Source organism: Mobula birostris, chromosome 14 (assembly GCF_030028105.1).
Source record: "Mobula birostris isolate sMobBir1 chromosome 14, sMobBir1.hap1, whole genome shotgun sequence".
NCBI lineage: Eukaryota > Metazoa > Chordata > Chondrichthyes > Myliobatiformes > Myliobatidae > Mobula > Mobula birostris.
The window spans coordinates 46,676,624-46,704,402 of record NC_092383.1 but is presented as its reverse complement, the minus strand read 5'-3'; the positions used below and the strand labels follow the sequence as shown (position 1 = coordinate 46,704,402).

The window sequence follows — 27,779 nt, the reverse complement described above, 5'->3', positions numbered from 1 at the left end:
GGGGATAGAAAGCCAGGTCGTCAATCGGAATGAGACACAGGGGAGAGAGGGGATTTGCACCGCTGAAATGAGTGCTCAGAAATGCCAGCCAGAGACTGAGTGCCACACTTGTGGGATGACCATTGCAGACTTGGAATTCACACTTGTCAACGTGGAGAAGGAGCAACTGCGGTCATGTACTAATGAATTAATCCAGCGAGAAGAAACAATGATCCACCTTCGAAGGGATCAGCAGAAACTCAAGACGTCGATTCAGAAAAGACTGGAAGACTTACAAGTTGGGGAAGATCAAGGAAGTGTTCTGACTAAGGCCAACAGAAAACCAAGAGCCCAGGGAGGGGATTTTGACTACACTCCCGAGGAGGTGAAGAAATGGAGGACAGATCTCGAAAAAGGGAGGCGGACGCTTGAAAAGAACCTTAAGATGATTATCGACAGTTTAAATGAAGTGGAAAAACTGAAAGTCGACCTGGAAGACGTTATCAGGAAGAAAAAACTGGAGGCTGAACATCCTTTAACTGCTGCTTTTCAGGTCGGGGTGGAAGAAGCTGGTGGGGTAACTGCGTCCCAGATTGAAATGGCCGAGAACCGTGAGCCAGAACTGCTGAGGCTGTGGCGAGAGCTGAAGGAGTCCCCGAAGAAGCTGACGTCTCAACTGCAGGAGGCTGAAGGGGTAGCCCCGGCTAAATGTTTCAGTTTGGAGAAACTCAAACAGCAGCTACCAATCGAGGGAATGAGGAAAAATACGGATTCGAACGATGATGTGCTGGACATGTGGTACATGCTACCTTTTGCTAACTTCCCTGTGATTGAGGAAGAGACCTTTGGCACTTCTCCCACTGAGTCAGGTGTAGCGGGGAGGGCTGGCTGTGGGCAGTCTGAGTTACAGCAGGACCAGGAAGGAAAAGAAGCGGGGCCCCGGACACGGGACAGGGGGCTCCGAGTTGTAATGGTGGCCTGAGTGAGAGAAGAGTTGGCAAGCAGGCCCAAGGTATCCCTAGTAGCGTCTGAGCTTTTAGGGTTTAGGTGAGGGGGTATGGAGGTCTCAGAGGATTAGGAAGCTCTCAGATAGGTTGGCCTATGTAGCACCCGTGGACGGGTGGAAAGTCCACTGCTTGGGGAGCAATGTCACTGTGCGTATCTGGATGGGTTTCTGTGTCTGTAGGACTGGTTGGCTAGTTATTTAGAAATCATGAGGACATGACTATTTGGTGGGGGGAGAGTGCAAGGGGGTTTCTTTTTTTTTGTCACTGCGTAGTCTAATTAAAATGGCTTCTTTGTTATGTTATAATTGAAAGGGCTTCTTTGTTATGTTAACTGCTGAGAAAGTCCTCTCACTAGCAGTTTGTTTGGATCATGTTACTGATAAGAAAGGTGTTAAGAACCAATTGGGATAGTTGTTATGCTTTTGGTGTGTCTGAAGATATTGTATGCGTAGGGTTTTGGGGAGAAGAAGGTAGAGAGAGAGAGGATGGACCAGGTAAGTGAGTCCGCTAATGGGGTCGGACCCCGAGCAGAGCGTTCGGCGAGGAGAGGAGACGGAGACGGATTCAAATGGAGCGCCCGGTCGACCACCATTGTTGGTCCCAGGCGGCCGGTCGAGGTGGTCGCAGGGTGAAGAAGAAGGTGTCCTGAGCTCCAACTGTTTGTGCACAAAGAGATTGAACTTTGATAAGTGTGGCGCCTTTTATTTTCCTTTTATATTTTATCCTCTATTAATTATATAGTTCCAGTAATATCTATAAACTGTAAATCATTTAATCGTATCTGGTGTATTGTCTGTTATTTCGGTGGGGTGGGGTACATCACACAGCATCCACACAAACTAATTACCCAGTTTGGCGGGGCTGAGGGCTGTTTCCCTAGACGACAGCGAGCCGAGCGACCCTGAGGCTTGGCCAGGGGGCTACACAAGTTTCTGGAGGTGCCCAAAGGCACTGCTGGCTCTGGGGAGTTGATTGGCAATGTCCCTTACTACCGTAGCGTTGTTGTTGATGGCACTGCCCAGGTAGGTGAACTGCTCAACTGTGGTGACAGGGTGGTCGTCAAGGTGATCTGAGATGAGTTGTATACACCACGAGAGGACTTCTGATGGAGGATCATTGTTTTCTTCAGATTGACCGTTTACCTGAAAGCTCTTACAGCCTTAGCAAACTCAGTAACTGCAGCCTGTAGCACCTCTTGTGTGCATGAGTAGAGCACAGCCATCTGCATATAGTAGCTCAAGAATGGGCTCTTGCGTTGTTTTTGTTCAGGCGAGAAGACAGCCACCTTCAAACAGTACGATAAGTCAACTTAGCGATGACATGTAACATCTGAAGAGGTTTTATGGGATTAACAAAACCTTCTCTATCCAAGTTGATGAGTCAACAGATTTCACCAATAAATGTCAAGTTGTAGCATTTGTAAGATTTGTAAATGATGGTGAAATTCAAGGGAACTTTTTCTGTTGTAAAGATCTGCCCGAAACAAGCAAAGGCCAAGATATAATTAATGTTTTGTCTTCATATGTGGAAACAAAAGGTCTGTTTTGGTGGAACTGTGCTGGTACCTGTACTGATGGTGCCCTATGAAAGGTTGGCTCCATGAGAGGTTTCCTTGTAAAAAAAAAGAGAGAAAATCCTGGCAGTGCCACAATACACTGCTTTTTTCACAGTGAGCTGCTAATGTCAAAAACCCTTGGAGATGAAATGAAAAATGTTCCGGATGATACTACAAAATTAATTATTTTTTTAAATTAAATTAAATTAATTAGTTCACTTAATTAAACAAAGACCAGTTCACTCAAGAAAATTTAAAATACCATGTGAAAACCAATCTCCTGCTACATACAGAAATCCCACGGCTTAGTTATCAAAGGGGGTTTGAATTGAAAGGTGAAGTGCAGGAGTACTTTCAAGAAAATAGTATGCCAGATTTTGCTGAGTGCTTTGAAGATAGCCTACTTAGCACACATTTTTCATCATATGAACCAGTTGACCAAGTCTCTGCAAAGCCCTGGAGAAAATGTTTTGACTTCAAATGACAGAATTCTTGGATTTTAAAAGGAAGCTGAATCTTTGGAAAAATCAGGTTGCAAAAGGAAATCTTGAAATGTTCCCACTGCTGTTTGCCTTGAGAGTGAGGAAGGATCAGAGAGTCTCGAGTCTTATTGAAAACCACCTGCTAGAACTGCAGAACAAAATTGAACAGTATTTTTCCTCCCTTTCAACACAAGTGTATGACTTAATTTATCAGGTTGCCCCTGAGCTCCTGATGCTCCAAAGAAAACCACCCAAGTTTTTCCAACTGTTCCTTACAACACTAGGCAGCATCTGATGAGCCACCTGCACCCTCTCCAAAGTCTCCACATCCTTCCTGTAAATGTAGCAAAGAAAACTGCAGACAATCCTTCAAACATAGACTAACCAAAGTGTTGGACTTCTGCACCACAACTTATTGGCTTTTATTCTGAAATTCTTGAAATTTAAGTCTTTAATGACTGGCTTCACCATTTCTTTAATCATCTTTCATTCCACCCCACTCTGGGAAGAAAAACCCCACTCTGTGTTTCAGGTCCTTATTACATTCAGAACAAAAAAAAGATACAGGAAGCCATGGTGGAGGAGCACGCCCTCATAACCCACCTCCTCAATGCACTGAAGATGAGATTTACTAACTAAGCAAGTTCTGGACTTCTGTGAAGGAAGAGTATCCTGCCATTCATAAGAAAGCAAGCAACATTTTGCTGCAGTTTTCAACTTTTTAAACATGTGTCAGCAAGCTTGTTCTTGTTTGGCAAGCATGAAGAGCAAGGGTGGACATTGTCTCATTTGAGTTGAAGGTGCCATCCATGTGTGCTTATCTCAAGTTTGATCCAGAATTGAGTATTTGTGCAGCAAAAAAAAACAAACACATACACATTGTACAACCTCCCCAATGCATGTTACTGTGGCCAGTTAACCAACAATTGACACACTTTTGGGTCTGCAGTGGCTTTCTTCCACCTTCAGCTTCCAGCCTTTGTCTCCACATCCACTCACCCTTCTTATGTCATCAGCCCCTTTCTCTTACCCTCTCTACACTTATCACCCACCAGCCACTGTCTGAAGAGTTAGGTGAGGAGGTATGGAAGTCTCAGAGAATTAGGAGACCACCAGATAGGTTGGCCTACGTAGCGCCTGGGGAACAGGGCATGATCTCTACTGTTTTGGGGAGCTAGGTCACTGCTTTCTGCACCTGGATTGGGCTTTGTGTTTTACAGGAAGGGTTGGCGAATTATCTCAACATCATGAGGGCATGACTTCATTCGGTGGGGGGAGAATGTAGGGTTTCTCTGTAATGTTAACTGCTAAGGCTAATGTAATGGCTTCTCTGTAATGTTAACTGAAGAGGTAATAGTTTCTCTGTAACAGAAATGTTTGGGTTATAACTAGAGATAATGGGTGACTATCCAATGGGGGAAATGTTTTTTTCTTGTGTGCCTGAAAGCTGTTGGTTTCGCGGACTTTTGCCAGAAGGCGCGAGGGAAATTAAGAGAGGAGACGTGACTTGTGCGAGTCGGTGGGCCGTCCGACTGGGGGGTCCGAAGGAGGAGATCGATGGTGGAAGAAGAATTGCTGGACTGCCTGAGCTCCGACTTTGTGTGCACATGACTGTTTAATAAGATTATTGACGCCTTTTCTTTTATATTTTGTTTTGCTACTAATCAAGAGTAAGAGTTATAAAGCTTAGTCATTTATTCTCATATTGTGTACGGTTTGTTATTTCGGTGTACTGATTTGTAACAGGGGACACATCACACAGCATCCACCCAAATGAGATTTCTTAAGTTTGGCCGGGCAGTGGGGTTATCACCCCCTAGATTAAGCTGCTAGAAGAAGCAAGTGTTACATACTATTTTGCCATTTGAGTATTTTTTCATTTTTGGAATACATTGTCCTGCACCTTTCACTTGCCCCAGAAACTCACACCGTTGCTGCTCTGCTGTCATCCTGCCAGCAGCTCCTTCCACTTTACTTTACTTTGGCCAACTCCTCTCTCATACCACTGTAATTTCCATTACTCCACTGAAATACTGCGATGTCAGACTTTACTTTCTCCCAATCAAATTTCCCATTGAACTCAATTATATTGTGATCACTGCCTCCTAAAGGCTCTTTTACCTTAAGCTCCCTAATCGCCTCTGGTTCATCACATAGAACTCAATCCAGTACAGCTGATCCCCTAGAAGACTCAACAACAAACTGCTCTGAAGAGCCATCTCATAGGCATTCAACAAACTCATTCTCTTGATCCATTACGACCTGATTTTCCCCAATCGACCCATGTTAAAATCTCCCATGGCTATCATAACATTGCCCTTTTGACATGCCTTTTACATTCCAGCTACTATTGGGAGGCCTGTATATAACTGCCATCAGGGTCCTTTTACCCTTGCATTTTCTTAACTCAACTCACAAGGATTCAACATCTTTTCTTATACTCCATGCATTGAGATATAACACTGAGAGCTGTATTTGCTACCCTTTTTGATTTTGCATCCCTAATGCACTGATACTCACCCTGCTGGCTACAACTTTATCCTATTATTTGCCTGCCCTTTGTGACAGTCTAACTGCACGCTATCTTTGCTTTTTCACCATCCACCCTATCCTGAGTCCCTTCATTCCGGTTCCCACCCCGCTGCCAAATTAGTTTAAACCCTCCCAATAGTTCTAACAAAACTGCCCACAAGAATATTGATCCCCCTCAGATTCAGAAGCAACCTGTCCCTTTTGCATAGGTCATACCTCCCCCAGAAGAGATCCCAATGATCCAAGAACCTGAAGCCCTGCCCCCTGCACCATCTTCTCAGCCACACATTTATCTGCCATATCATCCTGTTTCTACCCTCACTAGTACCTGGCACAGGTAGCAATTTAGAAATTACTATTCTGGAGGTCCTGTTTCTCAGCTTTCTACCTAGATCTCTAAATTCTCCCTTCAGGACCTCATTGGTTTTCCTTCCTATGTCATTCCTGTGCTCTCCCTCCATCTATAAAAAGCTGTGGACACGATCCAAGACCTCCCTGACCCTGGCATCAGGGAGACAACGTACCATCCAGGTGTCCACAGAATATTCCGTCTGTTCTTCTGACTATTCTGTCCCCTATCACTACCTCCCCTCTTCTACCTCTTTACCTTCTGCACCACGGAGCCATGCTCAGTGCCAGTAACCTGGTAGCATTCCCCTGGGAGGTCATCCCCCACAACAGTATCCAAAACTGTATACAGGTTTCCCCTGCTATCCAAAAGTAGAGCGTTCCTATGAAACCTTTCGTAAGCCGAAATGGCGTAAAGCGAAGAAGCAATTACCATTAATTTATATGGGAAAAATTTTTTGAGCGTTCCCAGACCCAAAAAAAACTTACCAAATCATACCAGATAACACATAAAACTTAAAATAACACTAACATATAGTAAAAGCAGGAACGATATGATAAATACACAGCCTATATACAGTAGACATAATGTATGTACAGTGTAGTTTCACTTACCAGAATTGGGAAGACAGCCAGCACACTGGAAGGTTCACACATTTTTCTATCATACAGTTCTTTGTAAGCACTCAAAATATCCTGCAAACTTGCCCTAAACCTACGTGCCCTTTCAAAATTAAAGTCATACTTTTCTGTAATCATTGCAGCACTGTCAATTGTAGCGAAAATCCCATGCAGTTAAAAGCTATGGCGGCTTGCTGCAAAACAAACGCTCGCTATTTTCGCCACTCTTGCTGCTCAGATTGCGTGCTGCCTCTATAACGGCTTGTTGCAAAACAAATGCTGAACGCTATTTTCACCTTTTGCCTTTTTTCATAAAAGCGAAAATCCTCTTTGGATTTCTTTCGGTTAGCAAAAACAGGTACTAATGTAGGTCTTTCGTAAAAGCGAAGTGGCGTAAAACAAACTTTTGAAAAGCGGGGGATACCAGTACTTATATTTGATGAGAATGACCACAGGGGTGCTCTGCACTAACTATTCACATTTCCATTTCTCCTGAGCCACCCAGCTGATGATCGTGATTGATCATGTGATAAAGAATTACAACATACACATGGTTACCATCCGGTCACTAGCTGTATCCACTTGTCAATTCTATATAAAAATGGCATTTGTTTGTTCAAACATCAGGACTGTGTGGTGACAGGGGCCACACTGTTCCCCTTGTGAAAGTGTGATTGAGGAATGAGCGCAAGTTTTCAGCATCCAGTTAATCAGTGAGGACACCATCAGCACATCACCTGTAGCACCAGAGGACCCTACACACCTGACCACTGCTACACTAACATTAGAAATGCCTACCATTCTCGCCTTCAACCACATTTCTGACCATTTGGCTGTCCTCCTCCTACCTGCATATAAGCAGAGACTAAAGAGCAAGGCACCAGAGGTGACAACAAAAATAAAAGGGATTGTCATGAGAGGCTACGGGCTGCTTTGAGTCAGTGGAGTGAGCCACGTTCAAGGACTGAGGACCTGAATGAATATACCACAGTTCTCATGGACATTGTAAAGACATTCATGGATGAGCATGACCCTATAAAATCATTGAAGTTTCCCCAACTAGAACCCTGGATGAACCAAAATAGTCAAACTCTGCTGAGGGCTAGACCGGAGGCAATCCATATAGGTGATCCTGGAAAGTACAAGAGGTTCAGGTATGAACTCCAGAAGGCTATCTCATATGCAAAGTGACAATTCCTGGATTAAATTTGAATCCCAGAGGGATGGTTGACAATTGTGACAGGGCTTGAATGCCATCACCTCCTACAGAGAAAAAACAATCAGCAAAAAAATGTTTCACTCCCGCATGAGCTCAGTGCCTTCAATGATTACTTTAACCAACGGAACATAGAGGCACCTTCACAAATCCCCACAGCCCCCAATGACACTGTGATCTCAGGCTCTGAAGATGATGTGAGAGCATCCTCAGGAGGGCAAATCCATAGAAAACATCTGGTCCAAGCAGTTTACCTGGCCGAGCGAGTACTGAAGACTAATCAACAGGCTTACGGATATTTTCAAGCTCTCACTTCAGCAGAGGTACCCAACTATTTCAAGCAGGCTTCAACCACAATCATGCCAAAGAAGAACGTGGTAACATGCCTCAATGACTATCGCCTGGTAGCGCTTAAATACACTACAATCAAGTGCTTTGAGAAGTTAGTCATGAAGCACATCAACTCCTGCCTAAGGAATAGTCTGGATCCACTCCAATTTGTATATGTCACAACAGCTCAAGAGCAGATTCCATTTGATTGATTTGTTACTAGGCTCTGGAACACCTGGACAATGAAGATGCCTATGTCAGGATACTCTTCAATGACTTCAGCTCAGCATTCAATACCATCATCCCCTTAAAACTCACCACTATATAGCATGTATTCTGATAATATATTTACTCTGAACCTGAAACATAGATTTCTCAAATTTCTGGTAATTCCTCCAGTACTCCCCTCTCAACCCTTTTTCCTCATTCCCCACTCTGGTAATCCTCTCACTCCTTCTCTTTTTCTTCCCTATCCTCATGACCTGCCCATCATCTCCTTCTGGTTACTCTCATCTTTCCCTTTACTTCATGGTCCACTGACCTCTCCAATTAGATTCCTTCTTCTTCAGTTCTTTACCTCTTCCACTTATCACCTCCCAATTTCTTACATTATCAACCTTCCTCCACCCAGCATCCCTCTCACCTTTCCTCTTCCCACTCATCAGGAAGAAGGGTCTCGACCTGAAACGTCGACTGTACCTCTTCCTAGAGATGCTGCTTGGCCTGCTGCATTCACCAGCAACTTTGATGTGTGTTGCTTGAATTTCCAGCATCTGCAGAATTCCTGTCATTATGTGTGTGTGTTGCTTCCCCCTCACCTGCTTTCAATGATCAGCTGCCAGCTGGTACTCTTTCCCTTCCCCCCAGCTTATTCTAGCTTCTTTCTAGTCATGAAGAATCTCAAACCAAAACATTGACTGTTTATTCCCCTCCATAGATGCTGCTTGGCTGACTCCAGCAGTTTGTGGTGAGTTGCTCTACATTTCATAATGTTACAGATGACACTGGAAACTGGTCACAATGATGCGCAGACTCAAGGATAGAAGTGGTCTTAATGCAGACTCAGGAATTCCAGAAATAACTTAATGTAACCAGCAAAATGTCCTCAAATCAATATGACATGAAACAGAGAGGAATCAGGCTATTTGGCCCATTGACTCTGTGCTGACCACTGATACTTATCCCATCTTTTATTGTCTATACATTTTCATCAGCTCGCACCCCTCCCAGATTCTACACTAGGGACAATTTACAGCAGCCAAGGTCAGGGTAAAATTTGGATCCCATGTAATGAGACTGTGATTTTATTTGCTGAGCTGCTAGTGTGAATGAAGCACCACCCCTAATATAACTGCTTCTGATTACCCAAATACAAAAGTCACCACCATAGTTTACATCCTACAAGTTTGTACTAACAGTTCAAGTCAGCTTGTAGATGGCTGTATGGAGTACTCAGGTTACCAGAGTGAAATGAGAGAGTGGAATGGAGTATGAAAGGATTTAGATAGAAGTATTTAATGTCTCCAAGTTGTCCTCTTTCTTCAAATGCCAGATATTGGGAAGAGTGAGTGTTAGAATGATGAACTTTGAAATTTTGACTTTAGAGACCAAGATAATCATTTGTAAAGATGGTTGAGTATTTAAGTTCTGAACTATGATCCATCAATAACATTGTCTTATCATGACTGTCATTGCTGAGCTCAAAAAAAAAACACTGCCAAAATATCATGGAACTTGTAAACACAAATGATGCTCTGGCTTTAAGGCAGGGGCTCCAACCTTTTTAATGCCTTGGACCAATACCATTAAGCAAGGGGTCTGTGGACTCCAGGTTGGGAATCCCTGCTTAAAGGCATCAGCAACATAGTATGACTCAAAAAGAAAGGGAATATTATTACAATTATATTTTGCTCTAAGATTATTTAAAAAACAGTAGCAAATGCCTTAAGCTGTTTTCACCTTCTCATCCTTATTTTCTGAAGGAATTCAAAGCATTCCAACTGCCATAATCAGAACCTCAAGCTTGCAGTTGCTGACTTAATTAAATTTCACTTCTACTTGGTATACCAATATATTTTGTTGCTTGTATATCTGCTACACTTGGACTTTCATGGAAAAAGTTTTGGTTTTCATTTTGAGAATTCTGAATGCTATGGGTTTCCAATTTGCATGCATTTCCTGATGCACAAAAAAAGTCTATCAATCTGGAATACAGAGTCATATTATTTGCTGGTTTTCCCTTCCATACAGTTAACAGACCCATCCAGAGGGCAAAGCTTACAAGCTTCCATCACATCTTATGATTTTTAATTAGACAGTCACTGTGCTCCAACTGTAACTGGAGATTAAAATCTTTCTCTACTTCCTTTCTTGTTTGCTCCACTTTCTAGCTTAAAATCCAAAATCATTTCTTGGATTTTCATCAGATTTACCCCCTATATTTTCATCCAATGTACAGGTACACACGTCCAAACAGTTGCCCAAACCTGCAGAATTCGGAATTCTGTGCACAAGTTTAGTCCTCAATAGCTTGTTCTCAATTTGCTAATGAATAAGAAACCATTTCATGTCAGTATGAAAGAACCATCAGGCTCTTGAACCAGAGGGAATAACTTCACTCGTCATATCACTGAACTGTTCCCACAACTCAGATTCACTTTCAAGGACCGTTCATCTCATATTCTCAGTATTTATTACCTATTGATTTAGATTAGATTAGATTATGAGGACACTTAGTCCTCGTTTATTGTCATTTAGAAATGCATGCATTAAATTTACTGATACAATGTTCCTCCAGAGAGATATCACAAGACAAACCAAGACTAAAACTGACAAAGCATATAGTTAATTATAACATATAGTTACAACCATAGTTCCCTCTAAGCTGTGCGCATGTGCACACGCGCACACACGTTTTTCAACCAGCGCACAAAGGAAATTAGTGTGCGCACAAAAAGTTAGTTACCTAAAATAATGTAGTAGTTAACAATTATACTTATTGAAAATAATCCTTTTGCTGTTTCTGTTATCTAGTTAGTCGGTTTTTCAAATACCACAATGCACGTCACTAATTTACGTCACCTCACCTATCCTGTTCTGGTTTGTACAGCTGCATCACGGCAGCAGCCATGTTTGGCGTTCATATCGTAAAGTTTACAAAGATCTGTTTCAAATCCTGTAGATAGCTTACTAAGTTTTTATTGGAAAAAATATTGATTCACTATGTCCAATTCAAAAGAAGCAAAAGAACTGCAAATTTGTTTGAAGTTGAATGGCTTAACAAAATAGTAGAAACTGCTACACCGAAAGCTCATGAGATCATGAACGTTCAGCTAAGAGAAATATTTATGTATGATTTGGAAACTGGCGTTATCTGTTTCTATTGTCGTGATGTGAAAGTTGCTGGAGAATTTGCCAGTGGAAAGAAGTGGAATGATATTTGGAAACTTGACTTTTTAAAAGCGTCATTTGGCAAGTAAATCGCATTTGGATGGTGTACAAAAGCTCAGGCAACAGAACCCGTCATTACCCGTTACAGGAGTACTACGCATGTTATGGTTGAGTGTAGATGAGCGAGAGCGAAAACAGTCAAACCCAGAGGAGATCAAAGTTGAGGTACAAGAATGGTCAGCTTTTGATTTCTCCACAATTGCAGATTAAGACTTCCCATTTGGCGATGAACAAGTTAATACCTTATATCTAAAATATCATGATTTTCTAGCTGAAAATATTGTAATAGTTAGACAGTTTAATGATTTCAAATTTTCCATGCAAGAAAAAATTTAAAACCAACCGATTTCAAACTTTGCTCAAGTGGTGGCATTTGTACTTCAAAATGAACAGATTTGCGACCTTGAACAGTTGAAGGACATGGGGGGAACCTTTCTTGCGTCTAGTGTGGACTGTGAACGAAGTTTTAGCCTAATGAATCAACTCAAAAACAAGCTGAGAAACCATTTAGGTGAATGTCATTTGGATATGTTAATGAGAATCAAAAGTTATCAATGGGATGGAAGTTCTACTAGTCAAGTTAGAGTTTACAAAGAATGGGTAAATGCCAAAGACAGGAGAGAGAAAAAATAACTGAGTGACTTAAATATGATAAAAATTAAATATCTCCAATGTGATGGCATGAACATTGACCTCTCTAAATTCCGTTAATGCCCCTCCTCCCCTTCGTACCCCATCCCTATTTATTTATTATTATGATGATATTTTTCTTTCCCTCTTTTTTTCCTCTCTTTTTTCTCCATCTGTCCCTCTTACTATAACTCTTTGCCCATCCTCTGGGCTTCCCCCTCTACTTTCTTTCTCCCTGGGCCTCCCATCCCATGACACTCTCCCTTCTCCAGCCTTGTATACCTTTTGCCAATCAACTTTCCAGCTCTTAGCTCCATCCCTCCCCCTCCTGTCTTCACCTATCATTTTGGATCTCACTCTCCCCCTCCCACTTTCAAATCTCTTACTATCTCTTCTTTCAGTTAGTCCTGACGAAGGGTCTCAGCCCAAAACATCAACTGTACCTCTTCCTATAGATGCTGCCTGGCCTGCTGTGTTCACCAGCATTTTTTGTGTGTGTGACTTAAATACATATGTTATTTTGTTGTTAATCTGTGCACTTTTATGTCAAATATTTTGTAAACCTACATAAACTGTCCCATGTGTGCATTCAGTGCGCACATACTTTTGTCACAGGAAAAAAACTTGCACAACGTAAGACTTTTGTGCACACTGACTACTAAAAATTAGAGGGAACATTGGTTACAACAGTGCAAAGCAATACCATAATTTGATAAAGAGCAGACCATGGGCACGGTAAAAAAAAGTCTCAAGTCCCGATGGCCCCATCATCTCACGCAGACAGTAGAAGGGAGAAACTCTCCCTGCCTTGAACTTCCAAGCGCCGCAAACTTGCCGGTGCATTGGAAGCACCCGACCATAGCCGACTCTGAGTATTATTATTATTTTCCCCTTTCTTTTTGTAGTTGCACATTTTGTTGTTTTCCCCCCACAATGTTTTTTTCTACCATCCTGTTGGGTACCGTCTTTCATTGAATCTATTGTATTTTTTGCATTTACTGTGACTACCTGCAAGGAAGTGAATCTCAGGGTTGTATATGGTGACATACATGGACTTGGATAATAAACTTTATTTTGAAATGAACAAGACATACCAAATATACATTTAGTACAGGTTTCCCCTGCCCTCCGAAGGTAGAGCGTTCCTATGAAACGGTTTGTAAGCCGAAATGTCGTAAAGCGAAGAAGCAATTACCATTTATATGGGAAAATTTTGTGAGCATTCACAGACCCAAAAATACCAAATCATACCAAATAACACATAAAATCTAAAATAACAGTAATACATAGTAAAAGCAGGAATGATATGATAAATACACAGCCTATATAAAGTAGAAATACTTTTCCACAATCATTACTGAACTGTTCTCCATAGCGAAAATCTCAAGCAAGCGCCGTCGGCAGAAAATCTCACGCAAGCGCTGTTGGCAAAAACACGGCGCAAGCGCTCTCCAGTAACCTTTCAGCTATGAAGCTGCCAAATCATACCAAATAACACATAAAACCTAAAATAACAGTAACATATAGTAAAAGCAGGAATGATATGATAAATACACAGCTTATATAAAGTAGAAATACTTTTCCACAATCATTGCCTGAACTGTTCTCCATAGTGAAAATCTCATGCAAGCGCCGTCGCAAAAACACGGCACAAGCGCTCTCCAGTAACCTTTAAACTATGAAGCTGCCAAATCATACCAAATAACACGTAAAAATACACAGTCGATATAAAGTAGAAATAACGTATGTACAGTGTAGTATCACTTACTGGAATTGGGAAGACAGCGCACAGCACACTTATGGTGGTGTGTTAGGCTGATGATTCGGAGTTTGGGTGGTGCAGTGGCCCCCACCCTCTGGGCCGCCGAGCGATACATTGCCACAAGGCACGCAGGGGTGCCGCAGTAGCTGGGAGGCACACAGCACATCTTTAAGAAAAAAGCCGAAATAAACATGCTAATTTATTAGGTGCTGCCCGGCACATAATTGTCGGCCCAGATTAGTACCGATTGCATCGCCTTTGATCTGGGCCGACATTTATGTGTGGGGCGGCACCTAATTAGTTAGCATGTTTATTTCGGCCTTTTTCTTAAAGATGTGCTGTGCCTCTCCCGGCTACTGCTGCATTCTCCACGAATCGGTACAATATCTGTCTGCGGCCCGGGTGTTGGGGTGGTGGGGCACTGGGGTGTCATCTCGTTGTCTGTTTCCATTAGAGCAGGCAGCTCATCTTCTCCTATGACTGCCTGCCTCAATGTCGAAGTTCATCGTCTGCTGTGGAAGGCTTGCTTGACTGCTGAGCCTCGCGCATTTTTCTATCATACAGTTCTTTGTAAGGACTCAAGCTATCTTGCAAATATCCCCTAAACCTACGTACCCTTTCAAAATTAAAGTCGTACTTTATCATTGCAGCGAAAATCTCATGCAGTTGCTTCACGTTCAGTTCGCTACTGCATTCGGTTTCGATCATTATCCTTTCCTCTTCCAATTGCATCAGCTCTTCATCTATCAGTTCTTGGTCATGGGATGCCAAAACCTCTTCAACATCATCTTCGTCAGCTTCCACAAGCCAAACTCACTTCATCCTTACTTCGTTCACCACATTCAAAACACTTAATTATGTCTAGTTTTACGCTAAGTGTAACACCCTTACGAGCTCTTTCAGGCTTTTCCGATACCTTAGAACTCATCTTGCTAACGGCTGCTCACAGGCATGCGTTTAAGCAATGCTGTTCCGAATCTGGGGGAGAGTGGCTGCTCGGGTCGCACGCTGATTTTTTTCGCGCACTGAATTTTTTTCATAACAGTGAAAACACCTTCTGAAAGCGAAAACAGGGTACTAATGTCAGTCTTTCGTAACAGTGAGATTTCGTAAAGCGAACGTTCGAAAAGTGGGGGACACCTGTATCATGAATGATGGATGAAGTGGCAGAAGTAGTATGCAGCCCCCCTGGCCACCCTCAGGGTCGCTCGGCTCGCTGTCGTCTAGGGAAACAGCCTCGGCCCCGCCAAACTGGGTAATTCGTTTGTGTGGATGCTGTGTGAGGTACCCCACCCCGCCCAAATAACAGACATTACACCAGATGCAATTAAATGATTTACAGTTTATAGATATTACTGGAACTATATAATTAAAAGAGAATAAAATATAAAAGGAAAATAAAAGGCGCCACACTTATCAAAGTTCAATCTCTTCGTGCACAAAACCATTGGAGCTCAAGGACCTTCTTCTTCACCCTGTGACCCCTCGGACCACCTCGACCGGCCGCCTGGGACCAACAACGGTGGTCGACCAGACGCTCCACACGAGTCCGAGTCCGTCTCCGTCTCCTCGCCGAACGTCCCGCTCGGGGTCCGACCCCGTTAGCGGACTCACAGCACCTGGTCCATCCTCTGTCTCGCTCTCCCGCCTTCTGCCCCAAAACCCCGCGCATACAGTATCTTCAAATACACCAAAACCATAACAACTATCCCAATTGGTAAATAGCACCCTCTTATCACCCTCTAAACCACAATAAGCTGCTAGCGCAAACTTTCTCAGCGTTAAAGCACAACAAAGCCGCATTCCCCAGATTAACATAACAAAAACGCCATTTTAATTAGCCTCCGCAGTAACATAAAAATCGAAACCCCCTTACACTCTCCCCCCACCAAATAAAGTCATGTCCTCATGACTTCTAAATAACTCGCCACCCAGTCCTACAGACACACAACACACACATACACAGATACACACAGTGACAGTGCTCCCCAACCAATGGACCTTACTCCCGTCCCACGGGCGCTAAATAGGCCAACCTATCTGGGAGCTTCTTAACCCTCTGAGACCTCCGTACCCCCTCACCTAAACCCACAAGGCTCAGACACTACTAGGGATACCTCGGGCCTGCTTGCCAACTCTTCTCTCACTCAGGCCACCACTACAGCTCGGAGCCCCCTGTCCCGTGGCCGGGGCCCCGCCTCTCCTCCTTCCTGATCCTGCTGTAACTCAGACTGCCCACAGCTAGCCCTCCCCACTACACCTGACTCAGTGGGAGAAGGGCCAAAGGTCTCTTCCTCAATCACGGGGAAGTTAGCGAAAGGCAGCATGTACCACATGTGCAGCACATCATCCTTCGAATCCGTATTCTTCCTCATTCCTTCGATCGGTAGCTGCTGTTTGAGTTTCTCCAAACTGAAACATTTAGCTGGGGCTACCCCTTCAGCCTCCTGCAGTCGAGACATCAGCTTCTTCGGGGACTCCTTCAACTCTCGCCACAGCCTCAGCAGTTCTGACTCAGGGTTCCTGGCCATCTCAATCTGGGACGCAGTTACCCCACCAGCTTCTTCCACCCTGACTTGAAAAGCAGCAGTTAAAGAATGTTCAGCCTCCGGTTGTTTCTTCCTGAGGACGTCTTCCAGGTCAACTTTCAGTTTTTCCACTTCATTTAAACTCACGATTGTCACCTTCAGGTTCCTTTCAAGCGTCCGCCTCCCTTTTCCGAGATCTGTCCTCCATTTCTTTACCTCCTCGGGAGTGTAGTCAAACTCCCCTCCCTGGGCTCTCGGTTTTCTGTTGACCTTAGTCAGAACACTTCCTTGATCTTTCCCAACTTGTAAATCTTCCAATCTTTTCTGAATGGACGTCTTGAGTTTCTGCTGATCCCTTCGAAGGTGGGTCATTGTTTCTTCTCGCTGGATTAATTCGTCAGTATATGACCGCAGTGCGGTGCAAATCCCCTCTCTTCCCTGTGTCTCATTCAGATTGACGACCTGGGTTTCCATCCCCCGGTCCACCACCGTCTGTCCCAACACCAGGAAGTTCAACTGGTATGTCGGGTCATTTTCCTCACATTGCACCAAACTCCTCCGGCCAAAAACTCCTCCACATTTGACACTTCGCTTTGGTCACCCGGGCTCAGCCACTCGCCTCGCCTCATAGTCCCCCCAGGCGAATCCAAGCTCTAGGCAGTCATCCACATACGTCAAAACTCCACACACCTTCACTTCCCCCATGGTTTTCCTCATGCCCCGCGGGAAGGATGCAGGGGCTCCGAATATGCCCTTGGGCATCTTTTCGGATTGGAAGAATCCTAGGGAACTAGTAAAGGCCATCTCCGGATCAACAGCCGCACTCCTCAGGATCTGGCAACATCCACCCCTCAGATGCTGCACATTAAACCACGTCGCATCATCCACACACACGCTGCCTTCATCTTCCACGCCGCCAGGGTCCAGTTGCCGCGACCTCTCTCTCACTGAGGTGTCTTCAGCGGTCAACTCCCCTCCCTCGTGGTGGTTCGGAGCATCTACTAAGAGGGTCTCACCCTCAGCTACTTTCCCCAAGCCGTACCACCGCTGGGTCTCATTTAAATTCGGTACTGGCTCAAGGCTGCTACACACGTCCTCAGAAGCAACTCGACACACTGGGTGCCCAGAAAATGCCTCCATGAACTCCAGGGTCATTAACCAATCATCACCTTCTGGATAACTACTGCCACTAGTACCCAAAGTCTCCGGTGCCCTTGCGGTTGTCAAGGATAAATGCTTCAGACACCGGTTGTAAAACGAACTGTAAAACAACTTGATCTGTGCCCCGGGGTCGAGGATAGCTTTAGCATCGCTTCCCTCTATCCATAACGACACCCTGGGGCGTGGCCCCTCTAAGTCTTCAGGAATAGGGTCTTTTCCTTGCGGAAGTTCAGTGGTACATTGCTGGGAACGTGCTTCCCCAGAGACCCCAAGCCGTTCCCCTCACTGGGCCTCCACTAAGTTTCCCGACACCTCTCTGATCAGCTGAACAACTGATCCCCTGAGATGATCCGCCTGGCACTACAAGCAATTTAGCCGCCCTCCTCGCCAGAGAAGACACACTGAAAACTTTCCCCCCTCTTTCAAATAACTGACAGCTGTCACTACGGTGTAAGTGAACCTGACAGCTCTAACACCGTCACCAGCCCGCCTACTCAAACTTTCAACCAATCCCTGTCGCTCTCCCTCAACCGAGCACTGCCACTCATCTAACAACTGAGAGATCCGCTCCGCCCACGTCTCACACGCCTCCGCCCCTCCTGGGGTGGACACTATCCCCAGTGCCAGGCGGAGCCTGCCAGAGCTAGAACATTTATTCGCAGACTCTACCTCCAAATCAGACCACTCTTTCCTCTCTCTCCCAACTGCATGGATAGCCCCGAGTGCCACCTCTAACTCGTCAATGCTAATCTGAACTCGAACAAAGACCGCACCCACAACGCATACAGCAATCAACAGCAAATAACCCACAGAGACACACATTACAGATTTAATCAGGGCACCCACACAGCATACCAACAGACTCAAGCATCCCGGACGAGCCCCCACAATGCAGCCCCCCTGGCCACCCTCAGGGTCGCTCGGCTCGCTGTCGTCTAGGGAAACAGCCTCGGCCCCGCCAAACTGGGTAATTCGTTTGTGTGGATGCTGTGTGAGGTACCCCACCCCGCCCAAATAACAGACATTACACCAGATGCAATTAAATGATTTACAGTTTATAGATATTACTGGAACTATATAATTAAAAGAGAATAAAATATAAAAGGAAAATAAAAGGCGCCACACTTATCAAAGTTCAATCTCTTCGTGCACAAAAACCGTTGGAGCTCAAGGACCTTCTTCTTCACCCTGTGACCCCTCGGACCACCTCGACCGGCCGCCTGGGACCAACAACGGTGGTCGACCAGACGCTCCACACGAGTCCGTCTCCGTCTCCTCGCCGAACGTCCCGCTCGGGGTCCGACCCCGTTAGCGGACTCACAGCACCTGGTCCATCCTCTGTCTCGCTCTCCCGCCTTCTGCCCCAAAACCCCGTGCATACAGTATCTTCAAATACACCAAAACCATAACAACTAACCCAATTGGTTAATAGCACCCTCTTATCACCCTCTAAACCACAATAAGCTGCTAGCGCAAACTTTCTCAGCGTTAAAGCACAACAAAGCCGCATTCCCCAGATTAACATAACAAAAACGCCATTTTAATTAGCCTCCGCAGTAACATAAAAATCGAAACCCCCTTACAAGTAACTCACTGGAGCCAATTTATTTCCTACAAGCCTTTGTAGGTATCTCTGCCAGATTGGGCACCAAGATAGAAATAACTGCATTCTTACAGATTCAGCAAGAATCATACTTTCAAATACAAGTGGTAAATTTGATTTTACAGGTACGAATACAGGAATAAAGACCAGAATATAACATTTATTTACTGAATAGCTATCTATTTATGGGCTGCATAATAGTGCAGCAGTTATAGTAACACTATTACATTGCTAGCAACCTGGGTTCAATTTCCACTGCTGTCTGTATGTTCCCAATGTGACTGCATTCATACATTAAATACCAAATGCTGGACGTTATCAACTAAATATCAAACAAATGGGAATCTTATTACAAATGGATCAGTCATTGGTGGCTCTCATACAATCCAGAACTTTTTAAGTAGATGCAGACTTAGTGGCAGAGAAATGCACTGGATTTTATGCAAGATTGGGATGTCTTCCTTTGAAAGTTTATTCTACTTCATGCCTTTTCCAAGCATCAATGACTACCTGCACTGGAGCAAACAGACCTGAATGTTTTGGTCTTTACTTTTAAGTCTTGTCTGGTGGCACCCATTTTACCTTCTGCTTCCATTCCCCTTGTGCAACCGCTTCTCCACAGATGCACAATAACCACTTGTCCTCAACTACTGCTTCTCTGTATTCACACCTACTCTCCCAATGGCACAGTTCTGTAAATAATGCTGCATCATAGCGACAGGGAAACAAGCTGAGGGAATGTGACAGTCAAGCACAATGTTATATTTTCAACTTCAATGATTATGGGTAAAAAAAAAACTGGTTGCATATACAATTGTTCTCCAGGTTTAGATTTAAAGCTAGGGACAGCGATATCTGGAAATCTTTCAAAGGAGAGGATAGACAATCAGGGAAGAAGAGAGTGGTTGGCAGAGTCCCCACAATTTTTAAGATTAAAAAAAATGGATACTGCCTGATAGTGCTTTGATGGCTTGCACAGAGGGTATTTCCTGCAAAGCTTTGTTGTTGAGGAACTAGACTACATTACCAAATAGAAAGTGTGACCCCATTTTGCGAGTGGAAGTTTAAAAAAAAAGACTGCAGTTTAAATCCATCCCAGGAATTAAGTCTGCTGCTTTATCTGCATCCAATAGCAATACTTCTGGGAACACCCCTCTTCCCCTCCAAAAAAGAAAGTTCAACAATCCCAGAATACTCCAAAACAAAATGTTACTTTCACATTTCAGACTAGCTTAAAAATGATAGAATTCAAAATTGTGGTTGAAAGATTTATTAGTGGTATTTCAATTGTACAGTTTTATTTTTAAGCTATAGATTTTGAAGATAGCATTGGAAAATGCAAATGCATGCATTGTATTTTCTATGTATTACAGTATTTACTCAAATGCACACATTGTATTTTCTATATTTACTATGTAACCACTGCTAGCTCAATAGAAGGTATTCACTATGTAGCCATGACTTTTGACCTGTTCACTATTAATTCATGAAGAGAACTAGAATAAAACCAAGTAGAAAGATAACGGTGGCGAGTAAGATGATGAAATATGTGGCAGTATGTCAACGCAAGACTAATTAAGAAATAACTGTGGTTAGGGATGAGAGGATATATGGTCTAAAATGTAAACTAGGACATAATTAAGTTGGGAAGTAAAACAATAGTGGAAAATCGAGAGTGGACATATTGGTGATATGTAATCACAGGCCAACTGGATATGATAATGTAGCCAAGATAGGAAAATTGCTATAAAAGATGCTGTATACAAGCCTTGAAAGGCAGTCAGCTACTAGCTTTCTGATTGTCTCAGCTTTGATTTGCAAATTAAAGTTTAAAACTTCTTGGAGTTTTCCACGTTTCCTTGTTGTTTGTGAGAAACGAGAAACCATGACAATAGTTAATAGCTCTCTGAGATATAGTTATTTATAGGAGTGTCATATTTCATTTGCTTTGCCTTTTCTTTAACAACTCTTTACACTTCCCTGAAATTTTAATGTCACATTTCTGAAACAAGAAAAAAAGAGTAAGGAAAAGGCTTGTAAGGAAAAATGGATACACATGTCAAATTGCATCATTATGTGATGGACAAAATTTACACTGAACGTTACATAACTTTTCAACCTTCATTTCAGAATTATTTCAGTCAAATGATGTGAAATATTCTTCAGTTCCAAGTTCCTTTTTTTTAATTACCATCTTTGCTTTGTTCATTGTTATCTGTTTGATATACAGCTTTGACAAGTGATGCAGTTAGAATACAATCTTGCATTAGTCATGAACTAGCTGATGACCTGTTAATTTACTGAACATCCACAACAATGGATACCTTGATAATTATTTCAAGGTCACCAGTACACCCAGTCAAACAAACATCAGGTCAATCAGAGTCTCATTGTTTGATGCACAAGCAGCGTCTGAATCACCAAGATAATCTTCTTTTATACACAATAACCACAAGAAGCCTCTGGCCCTGCCTAAATTTTGTTTCACAAATTTTCTGATCACTGCATTAGGGTTAAGAATTGCATGAAATTAGCAGAGTAACTAACTGCAGAAAAGAAGCCGCCAAGTGGAATGTGCACAGAAGTGTGAGAAGCACATCTTGGTTTCAATAAATGTCAAAACAATGTTGCCCTCACAACAAGGGCAGGGTGTCCTTTAAACCCAATGTTAACAATGGTTTTATTACTTTAGTTGTAAACTCTGATTAAACAAATCAGTAAATATTACCTGAAACAACAGCTCTTAATTAAAAATAAGATCTTGAGACTTACAGTACTGTGCAAAAGTCACAGGCACCCTTGATTTTGATTTTTTTTAAATATATGGTTTCAGATGGTATGACCTCCTCAGAGCAATGATCTCAACATCAGCAAGGCTCACTGGGATTACCTGGAGAGACAGAAAGCATGCAAAGACCGCCAAAGTCTGCACAAGAACTGTGGAAAGTTCTCCAAGATGCTTGGAAAAACATCTTATAAAACTGCACGTCAGTGTAACCCAAGAGAACTGATGCAGTTTTAAAGGCAAAGGGTGGTCCCGACAGATACTGATTTGAATCAGTTTTTTTTAGTTTACTATTCTTTATAGTATTTTTTTGGTATTTATAAGCTTTTTATTCCTTTATTTTTTGAAAACACCTTCACTTTACAGAATATTTTTTACGTGCCCAAGTCCTTTGCACAGTACTGCATGCGACTGGTTAGCCTAATGCTATTACAAGCCAGCGACCCAGGATCAACAACCACCACTGCCCTGTTCTTTCCGTGACTGCGTGGACTTCCTCATGGTGCTCATTCCAAAGACATGTGGGTCAGAGGGATAATTGGATACGTGGCCGTAATCGGGCCCGTTGAGCCGCAAAGGCCTGCTATCTTGCTGTATCTCTAAGTAAAAATAAGACTTAATTGTATATATAGAAATCTCTTTCACAAAATAATCTGCAGATGCTGAGGTCAAAGCAACACTCACAACACGCTGGAGGAACTCAGCAGGTCGGGCAGCGTCCGTGGAAAAGATCAGTCGACGTTTCGGGCCAGAACCCTTCGTCAGGACTGTAGAGGGAAGGGGCAGAGTCCCTATAAAAAAATGTGGGGGGGGGGAGTGGGAAGGAGAAGGCTGGTAGGTTCCAGGTGAAAATCTCTTTCATTTCATGTTACAAAATTACAAACTATAGTATCTTCATTGGGAACACTCAACTGCCATCATCTGAGCTCCAGACCAGAAATGAAGCCCTTCAGCTCACTATCCAAGGCAATTAAATCGTTATTAGAGCTTGGAATATTCTTGCAAGATTTTTGATTCAAGGTGAAAATGTATGCAATACACAGCGTGATTGTTTACTGCTGGTTGGCATCATGGTCAGCACAGACATATGGGACGAAGGACCTGCAGCTATGCTGTCGGTCTTCAGGGTTGTTTTAAACGATGAATCATTTGCACGGCCAGTTGTTCTTCTCCCCGAATCGCAGCAAGAGTTAATGTAAAAGTTTAAAGAAGTGACTTACTCTCACGGTGTAAAGTATGCCGGAGTCGAGATCGTCCTCCCGATGTTGCTGTGAGCCTTTGGCCGAATCCGCACTGCAGACCCACTGCCCTCTGTCCAGCCGTTCCTTCTCGGGCTGCATTGTGCTCACCTTGTGGTCGTTCTTGGCCTGAGGAGGGACACAATGGTAGTTCGTTAGACCCAGAGCCGAGAAAGGAGAGAGGCTGGGAGAGCCGACGGTGCTGCTCACTTTGATTCTCAACACCTTATTTGGGGCCCGCGGAAAGCAGTTGAGAACAAGTAAACCAGCTGGACCGGACAGTTTCGAATGAGCCATTGTGCGCACATAGGTAGGCAGTGCGGCGGCAGCTTTTCAGCCGGAGAAGCGGGTATCAGCGAAAAGGAGCTACCGGGTTCTTGGCCCTCGGTGACGCATTGCTTGTTTCCTGTAGGAATGATAAGGCATCGTTTTTGAAGTGACTATACTTGGCTCTATGAAGCATTCCCAGCTGTTTAAAGAGTGACGCGTATGCTGCAAGATCCCGGCGAACGCGTTCTCTCATCGCCGAATCTGCTCCTGAACGGTGTGTATTCATAGGAAGTTCCCAAATGCGGGATCTAATGAGGTTTTAGTGGCAAATTAATGATACCCGTTTCCAGTATCAACGCACGCATTGGAAAGTGACACACAACCGGGGCTGGGGTTTTCCATAAACAATCGGTAGCGACGTGAGTCCGTGTCCCATCACCGTCAGCGAGCGGGGTTGCGGGAAGAAGGGCTGACCGTCTCTGCCCTCGCCCCAAGGCTGTGATCCGGGAAGAAGGGCTGACCGTCTCTGCCCTCGCCCCAAGGCTGTGATCAGACGCCTGAGGTGCGGAAGTCCGCAAAAGTCTTCTCAAATGTTCCTCTTCGACTCGGCGAAAACAGTCAATAATCAACTGTCTTGGGGCGAATAACGGAAAAACGCACCATGCCCAGGGACAACTCACAACGGCCGCTGTTTTCCCTCTCAGGGCACATACTAATACTACTATATCAAGGAAAGAGGCGCAGGTTGTTGTAATTGACTGCCAATCCCTGTGGGATGTTCTCATCAACCAATCAGTAAAAGAGTTGCTGACCTAGGCGCAATAAAAATACTGAACCCCTAACACTTTGCATTTGACCCCAAAGTGGGTGTTTGAAAAAGCTGATTGGGGTAAGTTCCAGAAATTGAGTGAAGAAGGGTTGACAAAGATTGATATTTCTGGAAATGTAGATGAATTAAACAGTCAGGTGACTTCAGCAATTATCATGGCAGCAGAAGGATCTATACCTAGGAGTAAAAATAGGATGAATAGAAAACTGGTACCATGGTGGACAGAGGAATGTTGTCAGGCTGTAAAAAACAGAAATAGAGCATTCAGGCTAGTTAAAAGAACCCATAATATGCAGCATTTGGTTTAATATAAGAAAGCACAGGCAGTGGTGAGAAGAACTATACGTCAAGCTAAAAGGGCAAGTTGGAGGAGTTTTTGCGACAAGGTAGGAAGAACAACACCTGTAGGAGAGATATGAGGAATGATTAAGAGGATGGGAGGAGATAGAAGGGAATGGGAATATCCAATAATGATATCTGAGGAGGAAACTGCAGTCTCCAGTAGGGATAAGGCTGAGGTCATAGCCAAGTCATTTGTACTGATACACAGTTCAGAAAATTTGTCTGAAGAAGGGAGAAGAAGAAGGGAAAGAATAATGAGCCAACACCCAGGTGTGTTAAGCAGGGGGGAAGGAACAGATGATATAATTGATGATCCATTTACATTAGCAGAAATGGTGAGAGCAATAAAGAGATTGAGACCAACCTCCCCAGGGAAAGATCTGATATGCTCTGTGATGCTAAAAAATCTAGGAGAAGGAGCGCTCTTGAAGTTGCTGCATTTTTATAACAGAGTGTGGGAGGAGGGAAGATTACCAAGTGCATGGAAAGAAGCAGTAGTAATTCCAATAAGGAAGCCTGGCAAGGATCTGTCAAAACCCACTAGCTACAGACCAATTGCATTAACATCAAGTATATGTAAAATAATGGAAAGGATGATAACAGAAAGGTTATCATATGAGCTTGAGAAAAGGGGAATGCTGGCAAGTTATCAGAGTGGATTTAGAAAGGGAAGGAATTCCATGGACTCAGTGATTATGTTAGAGACTGAAATAAGGAAGGCCCAGGCAAATAGAGAGTCAGTAGTGGCAGTGTTCTTTGACATTGAAAAAGCCTATGATATGATGTGGAAGGAAGGATTATTAATTAAACTGCACAAGATGGGGGTTGGTGGGAGAGTTTATAATTGGATTAAAGATTTTTTGTTTGGTAGAAAAATTCAAGTTCGGATTGGATCAGAATTATCAAAACAGTACATAGTGGAAAATGGCACACCTCAAGGTAGTGTGATTAGCCCGTTACTTTTCATCATTATGATCAATGATGTCTTCACAAAGGTACCAGTGGATATAGGTAGGTCACTGTTTGCAGATGATGGGGCCTTGTGGAAAAGAGGCAGGAACATGGACCATATAATCAGGAAACTACAAGAAGCAATTGATGAAGTGGTGGAGTGGGGTTATGATTGGGGATGTAGATTTTCAGTAGATAAAACTCAAACTGTATTTTTTACCAGGAAAAGGGTTGAGGTAGGGAAGAAGTTAAGGATGTATGGGGTTGAATTAGAAAGGGTTGCATCATTTAAATTTCTGGGAGTTATATTTGATTCACGATTAACATGGGCAGACCATATCTGGAAAGTTGAGGAGAAATGTAAAATAGTAATAAATGTGATGAGATGTTTGACTGGTAGGGAATGGGGAGCAAGTTGTTCAGCTTTGAAGAGAATGTATGTGGCTTTAGTGAGATCTGTATTGGATTATGGAAATATAGTATATGGATCAGCAGCTAGGTCTCTTATAAGGAAACTGGATGTGATTCAGGCTCAGTCCTTGAGAGTGTGCAGTGGGGCTTTTAAAATGTCACCAGTGTCAGCCCTACAGGTAGAAATGGGAATAATGCCTTTGGAACTAAGAAGGATGCAACTGATGGCAAACTACTGGGCTAACTTGCAGGGGCACAATGATTCTCACCCTACTAAAGGAGTGTTGCAGGAGTGCTGGGAAAATGGGAGGTTTCAGAGGGATACCTTTAGTCGGGTAGGGAATGATATCGCCAAAGATTGTGGAGTATTTGATCTGAGGATAAGTCCTTCAGTAGTTTATCCGGTTGTAGCTCCATGGAAGCTTGTATGGCCTGACATAGACTGGCATTTGTTAGAGGTAAAAAGGAAAGAAAGATATAAAACAGATTTGGTAAATGCATTTAACTGTCATGTGATGGAAAAGTATAGTGATTATACCCACATTTATAGGGATGGTGCGAAGGAACCTGAAACAGGAGTGACAGGGTTTGGGGTGGTAATACCAGCAAAAGAAATTGGAATCAGCAGAAGAACATCTAATAAGTTAGGGGTGTTTACAGTGGAGATGCTGGCAGTGTTGGTTGCGTTGCAATGGGTGCAGAAAGCCAGACAAGCCAAAGCATTGATATGTTCAGATTCATCCTCAGTTCTAGCAAGTTTAAGGTCTTTTCACACAAACAGTCGGCAAGATGTACTTTATGAAGTCCTTCAGTTAGTTACAAGAATTGCAAATCAGGGAGGTCAGGTAAAATTTCTATGGGTTCCAGCACATGTAAGGGTGAAGGGGAATGAGAGGGTGGATGAGTTGGCAAAGAGGGCGTTAAAGAAAGAAAATGTGGAAATGCACATTAGTATCAGTAAAGCAGAGGTTAAGTGTGTAATCTGGGAAAAAGTCAACCGAATGTGGCAAGAAAGATGGGACAGGGAGGGGAAAGGGAGGCATTTATATCAAATACAAAAGAGTGTTGCAGTTACTAGGGTAGGTAATGGAAACAGAAGAGAGGAAATTGTGTGGACTAGGTTAAGACTGGGGCATTGTGCACTAAACAAAACATTGAAAATGATAGGGAAACACCAGACAGGATTGTGTGAGGAATGTCAGGAAGAGGAGTCAGTAGAACATGTAGTTTTGTGTTGCAGGAAGTATGGGATACAGAGAGAGATGATGAGAAATAAATTAAGGGAGTTGGGGATGCAGGAATTCACATTAAAAGGGTTGCTGGGCATGGGTGAGAGAGCACAAGTCCGGGTATTTTTAGCGTTTTTAAGGGGTACAGGGGTTTTTTATAGAATATGACGAATAAACAGGAATAGGATACTAGGATGGTCAAAGATGGGAGGGTGAAGTGTAGGTTTGTATATATATGTGTGTGTGTGTGTGTGTGCGCGATTGGGTGAAGGGATTTAGAATGTATGTCTAGTGCACATTCTGGAGCAGAGGGTGGTGGTAATGCACCATTAAGCTGGATGCCAACCGCTGTAAAACAAGATACAGACAGACACTTTGCATTTGTCCAATGTGTGTTTAAAGAAGCCTTCTCTGGAGATCCTGGACCTCAGGGCGTTTAGGAAGCAAGGAATTTGTCTAACAATATTGTCGCAACTTTAAATTCAAAATCTTTGTTTTCAAGAGGCTGTACAGTATTTGA

At 43.4% G+C, this 27,779-nt stretch overlaps 1 protein-coding gene across 11 annotated transcripts in view; it reads right to left on the bottom strand.

The window, feature by feature from the left end:
• LOC140209876 (SHC-transforming protein 1-like) overlaps nt 1-27,779 on the bottom strand; it is a 198,664-nt gene that overhangs the window by 148,495 nt on the left and 22,390 nt on the right. For 3 of the 11 annotated variants that reach the window (XM_072278488.1, XM_072278489.1, XM_072278490.1), the window contains exon 1: nt 23,210-23,588. In XM_072278488.1, the coding sequence (XP_072134589.1) occupies nt 23,210-23,524 (315 nt within the window). In that variant the 5' untranslated portion in view covers nt 23,525-23,588. The other 8 variants (XM_072278495.1, XM_072278496.1, XM_072278498.1 and 5 more) reach the window with 8 other exon arrangements.